Here is a 12,572-nt window from a genome sequence, read left to right as displayed (position 1 = left end):
TCATTATCCTAGCATCATCATTGGTTTTATAAAGATTTATTTATTTACTTGAAAGGCGGAGTTCCAGAGAAAGGGAGGGAGGGAGGGAGATGGAGGGAGGAGGAAGGGAGGGAAGGATGGAAAGGAGGAGAGAAAGAGAGAGAGAGAGAGAATCAATTGATCTTCAGTCCACTGGTTCACTCCCCAAATGGCCGCAACAGCCAGAGTTGGGCCAATCTGAAGCCAAGAGCCAGAAGGTCTTGGCTTCTAGGTCTCCCATGTGGGTAAAGTAGCCTAAGGACTGGGAGCATTTTCTGCTGCTTTCCCAGGCCACAGCAGAGAGCTGGATTGGAAGTGGAACAGTGGGGACTAGAACAGGTGCCCAGATGGGATGCTGGCATTGCAGGCAGTGGCTTTACCTGTTATGCCACAGTGCCAGCCACTGTTTTATAGATGTTCAACATTGTTTCTTTTTTCATTGTGTGTTTGACCCAACCTGAGTCTTTTACATTTTGTGTTCATGTTTACTAAATGTTGAGTATATTTTTAATGTGTTTCTCGCAGATTAACTAGTACAACCTTATTTTTTTAAAAACTGGGCAGTTGAGAGACTTTGATAAAAATGTCAAATTTTTGTTTACTATTTATAGAGTATAATTCATGTGGATTGAAGACATTTTATAAATTTAATGCATTTTATAAATTTTGTGACAAGGGAATTCCAGTTAGAATCTTGATATATAACAGTGCTTGAATCTTATAGCTTGCGTTAGATTTGGTTTTAAGAACTGTATGGTGGGGCTGGTGTTATGGCCTAGTGTTGGTAAAACCAAGATCCTTCTGTCTCTAACTCTGACTTGCGAAATAAATAAGTAAATCTGTAAAAAAGGAAAGAACTGTATGGGGTAGGTGTTTTTTATTTTAGTTTTGTGTTACTGTTAATCTCCTGAAAGTAAATGCAGTATACATTGAGTCAGCTCAGGGCTTGACCACTCAACAATTTTTTTTTTTTTTCTGACAGGCAGAGTGGACAGTGAGAGAGACAGAGAGAAACAATTTTTTTTATTTATATATATATATATATTTTTTTTCTTTGACAGGCAGAGTGGACAGTGAGAGAGAGGGACAGAGAGAAAGGTCTTCTTTTGCCTTTGGTTCACCCTCCAATGGCCGCCGCGGCCGGGCGCTGCGGCCAGCGCACCGCGCTGATCTGATGGCAGGAGCCAGGTACTTATCCTGGTCTCCCATGGGGTGCAGGGCCCAAGTACTGCACTCCCTGGCCACAGCAGAGAGCTGGCCTGGAAGAGGGGCAACCGGGACAGAATCCGGCGCCCCGACCGGGATTAGAACCTGGTGTGCCGGCGCCGCAAGGTGGAGGATTAGCCTAGTGAGCCGCGGCGCCGGCCGGAAACAATTGTTTTTAAAAATTATTTGAGAGGCAGAGAGTGAGAATGCACATGGACCCATCCCCTGGGTTACTCCACAAATGCTTGCAATGGCCTGGGCTGAGCCCAAGCTGTAGTTGGAAGCTGGGAGCCAGGAGCTCAATCTACGTCTTCTACACGGGTGGCAGGAACCCAACTACTTGAGCCATTACCACTGCCTCCTAGAGTCTGCGTTGGCAGGAAGGTAGAGTCCAGAAATGAACCCAAACAGTTCAATATTGGATGCCAGCTAAATGCTGGTTCCACTTAGCACTTTCTGAATTGTTCTGGGATTGAAACTCTTGTCTTCTGGTGGATCCAGGTTTGTTTTGTCCAATTTTCATGAGCTTGTCTATGGAGATAGGAGATGGAGCCCAAATGTTCTGAGGTGTTTGTTCTAAAAAGTACCCTAGAAACCTAGATAATTTATACTTAACCAAAATCTATGAATTAGCTTTATGTCCGTTGGGTAGGTAGTTCAGCCTTTTGTCATTGTGAGTAGCCTCAGAGTAGTAAATACTTGGGATCTGTGCCACAGTTTTCTTGGTCTCCCTATTCTGTTAGAATGTACTGCCTGTCCATTAGTAAATCTCAGAGGCTGTCGTGCACATGTGCTAATCTCACAGTGACAGTGGAGTGGTGTAACTTAGTAAGGGACCTTAGAGAAAAGTCATCTGAGAGCTTTCATTTCTTAGCAGAGAGCTGAGGGGTTAAACTGATTTGTTGGAGTCATAGAGATAGCATGAGGGAGTACATGAGGACTTGTGATCCTGAGTTCTTTCCTATGCCCAGTACTGCGTTCCTGGGCATTCCCTCCCCTGGACAGAGGCTTTATTGTTTATTCCTAATTCTCCAAAGCCAGTTAGAATACTGAAGATGCTTGTACAGGTTATATTTTGTCTCTTGCAGATGTGCGTTTGGTTTATGCCGCCTCTTTTACCAAAGAGTTTGTTTTCTGCATTGGCTGAGGCTATAAACGCACGATTTTTGGGGGAGAAGCATAATCTTTATCCTCTTAAGTTTGCTCTAACAGTGAAGTTGCTAGATTATGACCATTCTTGGGGGCCAACACTGTGGCACAGCGGGTAAAGCTGCCACCTGCAGTGCTGTGATCTCATATGGGCGCCGGTTCGAGTCTTGGCTGCTCCACTTCTGATCCAGCTCTCTGCTATTGCCTGGGAAAGCACTAAAAGATGACCCAAATGCTTGGGCCCCTGCACCCACATGGGAGACCTGGAAAAAGCTCCTGGCTCCCTTGGATCGGCCCACCTCTGGCCACTTGCAGCCTTTTGGGGAGACTTATCCCTGTCTGCCTCTGCCTCTCTGCAACTGCCTTTCAAATCAATAAATAAATCTTTAAAAAAATTATAGATTATGACCATTCTGATGAAGGTGGAAAAAGACTAGATTTTTGTTTGATTGCATCAATGAGGAGTAAGGAGACTCTTGGTAAACTGTCGTTTTTTTCCACCACAAATTATATATATATATATTTTTAAAAGTATTTATTTATTTGAAAGGGAGAGTTATAGAGAGGGAGAGAGAGATCTTCCATCTACTGGTTCATTCCCCAAATGACTGTGACAGCCAGTGTTGGGCCAAGCCGGAGCCAGAGCCAGGAGCTCCATCCAGGCTTCCTATGTGGGTGGGAATTCTTGGGCCATCTTCTGCTGCTTTCCCAGGCACTTAGCGGGGAGCTGGGTTGTAAGTGGATAATCTAGGACTCAAACTGGCACCCATATGAGTTGCCAGTGTTGCAAATGGCAGCTTAATCCACTGTGCCACAATGCTGGCCCCCAAATTATATGTATGCGTAGACATTAATGTTAATGGAAAGTGTCACTGTTTAATGTCTCTAATAAAAATAACTCAAGACTTTCCACAAATTTGTGCTTATGTCTTGGTAACCATTACAACCTGGCTCTCATTTGTAAGATTGGGGATGGGGGCTTCTGCTGTGGTGTAGTGGGTAGAGCCACCACCTGCAATACTGGCATCCCATGTGGGCACTGGTTCGAGTCCTGGCTGCTCTACTTCCAGTCCAGCTCCCTGATAATGCGCCTGGGAAAGCAGTGGAAGATGGCCGAAGTGTTTGGGCTCCTGCATCCATGTGGGAGAACTGGATGAAGTTTGAGGCTCCTGGTTTTGGTCTGGTCCAGGCCTGGCTGTTGGGGCCATTTGGGGAGTGTAGCAGCAAATGGAAGATCTCTCTTTCTCTCTCTCTGGCTCTGCCTCTCCCTCTCTGTAACTCTGCCTTTTGGATAAATAAATAAATCTTAAAAAAAAAATAAAAAAATTGGGGATAGTACTCTAACTCTTAATTGGAAATATTTGGAATAAATCAGAGGTAGTCTTGGTCTTTTATTGGAATACAATAATAAAGTTAATTTGCTTCCTATTCATAGTTCATTGTTCTTTTCTTTAAAAAAAAAAAAAGATTTATTTATTTATTTGAAAGAGTTACAGAGAGGCAGAGGCAGAGAGAGAGAGAGAGAATATCTTGGATCCACTGGTTCATTCTCCAAATAGCTTCCAAGGCTGGAGCTGTGCTTGTCCAAAGCCAGGAGCCCGGAGTTTCTTCTGGGTCTCCCAGAAGGGTGCAGGGGTCCAAGGACTTGGGCCATCTTCTGCTGCTTTCCCAGGCCATAGTAGAGAGCTGGATAAGAAGTGGAGCAGCTGGGACCTGAACCAGCACCACCCATATGGGATGCTGGCATTGCAGGTGGTAGTTTTACCTGCTCTGCCATAGCACTGGCCCCAAAATTTTTTTTCAAAAAGTTCTAAGGATGTATTCTTGGTAAGAAAGATTAAGAAGGGAAGAGAATTTTTTGGATAAAAAAAGACATTGGTTACAAAGATATTTGTCCTAAAATAAAATAGCTGGTGTTCTGTAAGAAGACAGAAACAATTTAGGATAGTTAAGTGAGGAAATATAAGAATGTTATAAAAGGTGTGTGGAATAGGTGACAGGTACTTGTTACAGTGTAGGGAACTAAACTATACCCTGACCATAGTTTAAATATAGTGGGTGAAAATTTAATAAAAATGTGGAAATAAAAAAAAGGCTTGTGGAAGATAAATTCTGTGTGAGATTAGTTTGGCTGAGATCAAAAGAAGGTTGTTTATGTGAGTTTCTAAAAACTGAGCACTGTTCTCAAAGGTACACTGACAGCAAACTAAAATCTGATGCTTTGATCCAGCAGCAAGGTTTCTTCTGCCCTATGCTGTTTTCCTTTCTGGTTCTGACTCAGCTAAATTTTCAAAGTGATGGCATGATTTCATGTATTAATTCTTATCAAGGAGACACGGATTTTGTCTTTTATTAATGTAATCTCATCTGTTCTGTACTGATTGTTAGAAACAGTTGAGTTTTAAAAGTTAAACTCTTTGGAGCTGGTGCTGTCGTGTAGCAGGAAAAGCCACCGCCTGCAGTGCAGGCATCTCACATGAGCGCCGGTTCAGTCCCGGCTGCTCCACTTTTGATCCAGCTCTCTGCTATGGCCTGGGAAAGCAGTAGAAGATGGCCCAAGTGCTTGGGCCTCTGCACCCATGTGGAAGATCCAGAGGAAACTCCTGGGTTAATTTTGGCCTGGCTCAGCCCTGACTGTTGTGGCCATTTGGGGAGTAACCAGCAGATGGTAGGCCTCTCTCCTGCCTCTCTTCTCTGTCTCTCTCTCTCTCTGCCTTTCAAATAAATAAATAAATCTTTAAAAAAATGTAAATGCTGGGGCTGGTGCTGTGGCGCAGTGGGTTAACGCTTTGGCCTGTAGTGCTGGCATCCCATATGGATGCCGGTTCTAATCTCAGCTGTTCCACTTCTGATCCATCTCTCTGCTGTGGCCTGGGAAAGCAGTGGAAGATGGCCCAAGTCCTTGGTTCCCTGCACTCATGTGGGAGACCTGGAAGAAGCTCCTTGCTCATGGCTTGGGATCGATGCAGTTCTGGCTGTTGTGGCCAAATGGGAAGTGAACCATCGGATGGAAGACCTTCTCTCTCACTCTGTCTTTCTCTGCCTCTCCTCTCTCAGTATAACTCTGACTTTCAAATAAATAACCATCAATCTAGCAATGGACTTCAGCAATAGTTGTCAGGTATAGTTATAACTTCTCTTAGAACCTCTATGTAACTTAAATGTAGCTGAAAAGGTTATTGACACTGACTCCTGGTTATAAAATACTTCCCTTCCTATATGGGACCAGATCAACAACTAGGTCAGATCTAACCTGGCATATAAAAGGTGGACAAATAAAAGCCAGCCACAAGACATTTGATCAAGTGGGTGCTTAAAAAGGATGATCACAAGAAGAGAATAAAAATGAAGTCGCTGATGTCAGCCCTCAAGAAAGCTAAATGAAGCAGAGAGTTTGCAGAAAAAGGGTTCTTATGCCTGCTTGCCTGGTAACTGCTTTATCATAGATTAATGATAAGTAAAACCAAAAGGACTTTACAAAATCATGTAGCTATGGATTATATACTACTAAAAAATAAAATAGGGTGTTGGGAGGTGTTACGAATATGCTCCTCTAGGCTGGCGCCGCAGCTCACTAGGCTAATCCTCCGCCTTGCTGCGCCGGCACACCGGGTTCTAGTCCCGGTTGGGGCGCCGGATTCTGTCCTGGTTGCCCCTCTTCCAGGCCAGCTCTCTGCTGTGGCCGGGGAGTGCAGTGGAGGATGGCCCAAGTGCTTGGACCCTGTACCCGCATGGGAGACCAGGAGAAGCACCTGGCTCCCATCATCGGATCAGCGCGGTGCGCCCGCCGCAGCGGCCATTGGAGGGTGAACCAACAGCAAAGGAAGACCTTTCTCTCTGTCTCTCTCACTGTCCACTCTGCCTGTCAACAAACAAACAAACAACAACAACAACAAAATGCTGCTCTAATTTAACAGACAACTCAAACTTAATTTCAAGTGAGATTGTTCAAATACACAGAAAAGTTAACAAAATTCATATTTCAACTTTCAGGTGATTTAGAGACCGGCACTGACTATCATGGTGGTGGCCTTTTTTAGGACCTATATATATATATAGTAGTATATATAGCTTATACTATATATATATATATACACACACACACACACACACACTACTTATCTTACTATTCTTTGGACCCTGTATCCAAATAATTATTATTTGTATTTGTATCCCTATACAAACTGTTATTTGTATCTCTGTATCCTAGGTTGCTTTGTACGGCTGCTTTCTTACAGAGTTGCCCACCTGTGGCTGATGCTGCTGACACACTCAAGGCCTATTGCCATGGACCCTTAGATGTTTCCCACCAATGGAGTCCCTGGCTGCCAGTTCCCCATGATAACCGTGTTCAGCAGGAATCAGCCAAAACTTCTTCATAACAGAAGTTGGGGATGGCTGTCGGCGGGGGGGGGGGGGGGGGGGGGGGATGGGGGGGGGATGGGGGGATGGGGGGATGTCAGGGCCTCACCAGCAGCGTAAAGGGCTTCATCACTTAGGAACCACCAGCTCTGGCGCCACAGTTGGCGCAGATGGCCAGGTGGCCCGTTGATGGTGACCATATGTCCATGACCAGTTTCAGGAGTATGGTCAAGATAAACTACTCCTGACATGTCCTAAGATAAATTCTTTCTTGAATCTGTGAAAAATCCTTTAATGTTTTACATATATAAGGCCCCACTAGTATATTGTAGCAGAACTCTTTCTGTTTTGGCTAGCAGGAGTTTCTGCCCCTCTGTTCTCTCAGTAAACTTTGGTAATATCACCCCTTCTCTTTCGTTTGTTGCTCTTATACTTTGTCGTGAATAGAACAGGATTCAGGGGGTCAGATCAGATGCAGCAATTTTTCTGTTTTATCTGTTCTGCTATTATTGCCTTCTATTGTGTGTTTTAATTTCACTAAATGTACTTTTCAGCTGAAAGAGTTCTGCTTGATTTTGTTTAATGACTTTGATCTATCACATCTCTATCTTAGCATATTGAATCATTTCTCTGTGTTCTCTTGAATTTTGTTGATTTTCTATAAAACAAGCTATTTTGAAATCTTCATTTGAGGATTTGGAAATTTTGGTTCCTATGTAGTCAGTTCTGTCTTTATATTTTGTTCCTTAGGTGAAGTCATGGTTCTCTGGAAGTTCTTGGTGTTTGTTGGTATACAGTATCATTTCCACATTGAAGGAGTAGTATAGTAATTTGGCTTTGTGGCGATCTTTCTAGAAATTCTCAGTTGTCTTTTTTTTTTTTTTTTTTTTTCTCTAGGCCTATAGGTACTTCACTGAAGCTGTTTCAGTAGTAGATAGCACTCTAAGTTGTGGTTTGCCCCAGGTCTGTTTTTTTTTTTTTTAACTTACTGCATCTTACAGTATCCCCCAAATCTGCGGTTGATATGTTAGTAACTATAACACTGGGATAGTACCTAAAAAATGGCAGTTTGTTGGACAAGCCTCTTTTGGTAGGCTCAGATTCTTTGTCCTGTGTTGATTGCTGCCACATCAGGAACCCTGAGCCTGCCAAGACCAGTGCTGCCTTGGAGTAAGTCCGAAGTTCTCCCTGCCACTGGGCTCACTGCCCAGTGCTGTACCCGTCAGCCACTGGTGGTGTCGGCTGGCAGGTAAGACTGCTCAGCCAGGACCATGGAACTTACTGTGCACTGAAGCAGGTCCGGAAGCTTTGTCTGCAGGCACTGGTCTGGGTCAGAGACCATTAGAACCTTCTTAATGCTCCGTTTTATTAGCCTGGTGCCGAGTGCCAAAACTGTCCTTGTCTGTCCTAAGTTGTAGGAGGGCTGATAAAGGTAGCCCCTCAGCTACTCAGGCAGCCTCTAGGTGGGTAGCAGCTGGGTCTCATAGTCACCAGGCCCTGTGTAACCTCAGGGGTGCGCCCCAGGCCTGCAGGAGGCTGTAGGTGACACATGCCTCAGAGGTCTGTCTCAGCAGGGTGCAGGTCTCTCCCTGATCCTGGGGCAAGTCTAGAGACTGTCCATAGGCCCTTGCCTCTGGGCGGACACTACTAGGATCTGCCCAGTGTTTGGCTTTATCAGCTCAGCACTGAGCCCCCAAGCACAGTCCCGTGGCCCCTTGCTTTCTGCCCAGGTTTGGGAAGAGTTTAAAGATGGCCCCATGGCCACCCAGACTAGCCATAGTCTGGTCACACATAGGTCTCATAGTCATGGGTCCCTATGAAGTCTTCTGGGGGGTGTCCACCCAGTCACCTGAGGCTGGCAGTGATACTTGCCAAAATGAGTCTGACCCCCTTGGAGCAGAGGTCCTGTCTGATGGGCCTTAGCTATGCAGTAGACCCAATTGTGAGCTCCAAGACGGGTCCTAAACTCCCTCTCCTTTCTCTGGAGCCTGGGGGTGGGGTGAGTAAGGCCCCCTGGTTGTGGAGGTTCCAAACTTCACTCCCAGGATGTGAGCCAGGGGGCAGGGGTCAGTGGGCTCGGCTTGACCAGGTTTTTTGCAGGGAGCCAAGCCTTGAGCGTCAGTCTGTTCTCCCTCTCCCACGTGGGAGGCATCTGCCCAAGCTGAGCTTCTTGAAGTTGGGGCAGGTGTGATGTGGCCAGTGTTTTTCTTCTTGCTTTCTTCAGTGTGACTTTAGTTAGGAGCATAATGAGATGAGGTACTGTGTTCCACTCTTACGTCTGTAGTCTTGTGACCAGGACTTGGTGTGTGTGTAGTTGTTCACTTCAGTGTTTCTGCTCGTGGCTGCCCAGTGGAACCTCTTACTCAGCTGCTTTCTTGGTTCTGCTACCTTGATTATTTATTTACCAGGGAGACAGAGAGGGAGAGTGTTACATCTGCTATTTCGCTTCCCAGTTGCCAGAGCCAGGAGTGAAGAACTCAGTATTCAATCTGGGCTTCCCACATGGGTGGCAGGGACCCAGTTATTTTAGTCACCATCTCTTGCCTCCCAGCATGCACATTAACAGGAAACTGAAATTGGGAATGGAGCTGGTACTCAAACCCAGGCACTCAGACATAGGATGTGGGCATTCCAAGCTCTGTCTTAACCATTGTGCCAAATACCCACCCTGTAAAGACTATTTTATAAAGTCTGTCTTTCATATCTGTTACCTTCACTTTTATGTAGAGATTACATTTGTAACTTGTTATGCAACTCTGAGTTCATTTTACAGTATTGGTATGAAGACATTTGTATTGTTATCCTCTTAGAAAGTTCTAAGAGTTGTACATGTTGTCTTTCATTGATTTTTTTTCTCTTCCTTTTTTCAGTCTAGCTTTATTAGTGACTACTGGGAAAATTGTTGTCTTCAACCTTGGCTATAATTTTTTTAGTCTTTTTAATGTGGTAAAACATATTTTCTCCACAGATGTTTATAATGGATTAGATGTAGACTTGATTATTATTATTGTTATTAATTTTATTAGCCAAACCACTTTAATACAAGAAAAAGTAAAATAAGAAGTCATGTTTCAGTCATCAGCAAATAAAAAATGTTTTCTTATCTCTGGTCACGGTTGATATTGATGTTGATCCTTGAGGCCAAGAATCTTGTTTTGTGATTCCTAAAGTTCTGTGTGGAATGTGACATTTCTGACCATGCTGTATCTTTCAGTCCGCATGACCACATGTTCCTGGGGATTGTCTTGATGCCTTTTGTTCCAAGTGCCAAGGAGAAGTGTCTGTAGTAAAGATTTCCCTTACATCATTATGTTTTGTGTAGAGCTGCATGTATTGATTGATAACACATTTGTTTTAGAAACAAACTGGAAGAAATATCCTGAAAGCAATATTTAAAGCCCATTCTTATATATTTATAACTTTTCTTTTTTTAATAGCATGTTCCACACTATTCAAGACAGCACTTATTGGTGTCCCGTGGTCTCGGTTCAGTGGGATATGATCCTAGTGAAAAAGTGAGTATTTACAAAAAATGTTCTCAATCGCTAAGTTATAGTGGTTTTGCATTTCTGTCTCCACACTGTATTCAGTGTACAGATTAAACTTTGTTGATACTGTGAAATTATCATTGCTCTGGTAGTTATAGTATGTGCTCAGTCTTTGTTCCTTTTTTATGTGGGCCATAGACTGAAGTCTTTTTAATTTTGTGTTTGTTTTTGTACCCAAAGTTGAATACATTTGCAATGTATTTCTCTTGTTGTCAGCAAATTAATAAAACAGTCTTTCTTAAGGACTAAGTAGTTGAGAGATTTTGATTAAACTCTTGAGGTGTTTTTTTGTTTGTTTGTTTGTTTTGATAGGCAGAGTAGACAGTGAGAGAGAGAGAGAGACAGAGAGAAAGGTCGTCCTTTGCTGTTGGTTTACTCTCCAATGGCCGCCACGGCCGGTGCGCTGCGGTCAGCGCACAGCACTGATCCGCACAGCACTGATCCGAAGCCAGGAGCCAGGTGCTTCTCCTGGTCTCCCATGGGGTGCAGAGCCCAAGCACCTGGGCCATCCTCCACTGCACTCCCTGGCCACAACGGAGAGCTGGCCTGGAAGAGGGGCAACCGGGACAGAATCCAGACTAGAATCCTGTGTGCCAGTGCCGCAGGCGGAGGATTAGCCTAGTGAGCCGCAACGCTGGCTAAACTCTTGAGTTTTTGTTTCATTTATTTAATATTTATATGATTCTTTTGGATTGAAGACATTATGCATATTGTAAATTTGGGGGCAAGGAATTTCTAATTAAGATTGCAATATATCTTAATGTTGAGTCTTCTAAGGGACATGACAAATGGGCTAAAAGTAGTGATTAGAAAGGAAAAACATGTTTACTGTTGAATGTAAGCATCAAAGAGGGCAGGAGGCTGGGCCTCTTCTAGGAAAACAGATTTATTTAAAGAGCTAGTGCACACTCCATTGTGAGCACATGCAGTCTGTCTTCACTGGGAAGGAAGAGCTGCCACCACCCATGCTGGGGTCCTCCTTTTGTAGGGTAGGAGGTGGTATTCAGGGCAGGGCCTAATCGAATATTCAAATAGGATAGAGTTGGGTGTGGGACTTGAGATTTGGGAATCTTGAAGTGTCACGGAAATCTCCTGTGTAATGTTAATTGAGGCACAGGTGCATGATGGGGAATGGGTGTGCTGATCCACAGGCGTGTTGGATTTGTTGTGCACAGCTCAGGCACGCCCTCAGCTCCTCTCTGCATGTTAGCTATCTACCTGCCCACATCATTTTGACTTGATTGGTCAAGGCAAATATTATGAGTGATTGAGAATGACTTAGTTGAGATACCTTCTAAGTCACCTGCTGAAGAGCGCAAAACTACCTGTCAGGATTTTTAAAGATTTATTTATTTGAAAGGTAGAGTGACAGAGAGGCAGAGGCAGAGAGAGAGAGAGAGAGATCTTCCATCCACTGGTTCACTCCCAAGATGGCTGCAATGGCCAGAGCTGAGCTGATCTGAAGCCAGGAGCCAGGAGATTCTTCCAGGTCTCCCATGTGGATGCAGGGGCCCAAGCACTTGGGCCATCCTCCACTGCTTTCCCAGACCACAGCAGAGAGCTGGATCAGAAGCGGAGCAGCTGGGGCTTGAACTGGTGCTCATGAGGGGTGCTGCCATTGCAGGCAGTAACCTTACCTGCTCTGTCATGGCACCGGACCTCTGTCAGGTTTTTTTTTTTTTTTTTTTTTTTTTTTTTTTAAGATTTATTTATTTGAAAGTCAGTTAAACATAGAGAAGAGAGGTAGAGAGGTAGAGAGAGGGACAGAGAGAGAGAGAGAGAAAGAGAAAGAGAAAGGTCTTTCATCCATTGGTTCACTCCCCAGTTGATCGCAATGGCTGGAACTGTCACAATCCGAAGCCAGGAGCTTCTTCCGGGTCCCCCATACAGGTGCAGGGTCCCAAGGACTTGGGCCATCTTCCACTGTTTTCCCAGGCCATAGCAGAGAGCTGGATAGGAAGGGGAGCAGCTGGGATTCGAACTGGCACACATATGGGATACCAGCACTGCAGGTGGTAGCTTAACCTGCTACGCCACAGCATCTGTCAGGTTTTTTTTTAAATCTGGAGGTTTGGAGGAAGAAAGAATCCACATCCATGCCAGACCATAGCGTTGCAGTGGGAGAGACAATTGCAGGGCAAAGGTGACTTTACATCTTCTAGTAGCCATACTTAAAAAAAAGTAAAAAGAAACAGGTGAAGTTGCTTTTAATACATTTTATTTAATTCAATATAAAATTATTCTTTCAGTTATATAATCAATATAAATAATGAAACACTTTAGATTTTT

At 44.2% G+C, this 12,572-nt stretch overlaps 1 protein-coding gene across 12 annotated transcripts in view; it reads left to right on the top strand.

Annotated features, from left to right (window-relative positions):
• Positions 1-12,572, top strand: part of PCCA (propionyl-CoA carboxylase subunit alpha) — a 438,870-nt gene that overhangs the window by 12,664 nt on the left and 413,634 nt on the right. For all 12 annotated transcript variants that reach the window (XM_070048637.1, XM_051850469.2, XM_008260152.4 and 9 more), the window contains exon 2: positions 10,173-10,250. In XM_070048637.1, coding sequence (XP_069904738.1) covers positions 10,173-10,250 — 78 coding nt within the window. The remainder of the gene's footprint in view (positions 1-10,172; positions 10,251-12,572) is intronic.

Source organism: Oryctolagus cuniculus, chromosome 9, assembly GCF_964237555.1.
Source record: "Oryctolagus cuniculus chromosome 9, mOryCun1.1, whole genome shotgun sequence".
Classification (NCBI taxonomy): Eukaryota; Metazoa; Chordata; class Mammalia; order Lagomorpha; family Leporidae; genus Oryctolagus; species Oryctolagus cuniculus.
The sequence above is the reverse complement of the archived record's forward strand: the minus strand, read 5'-3'. Positions and strand labels throughout refer to the sequence as shown.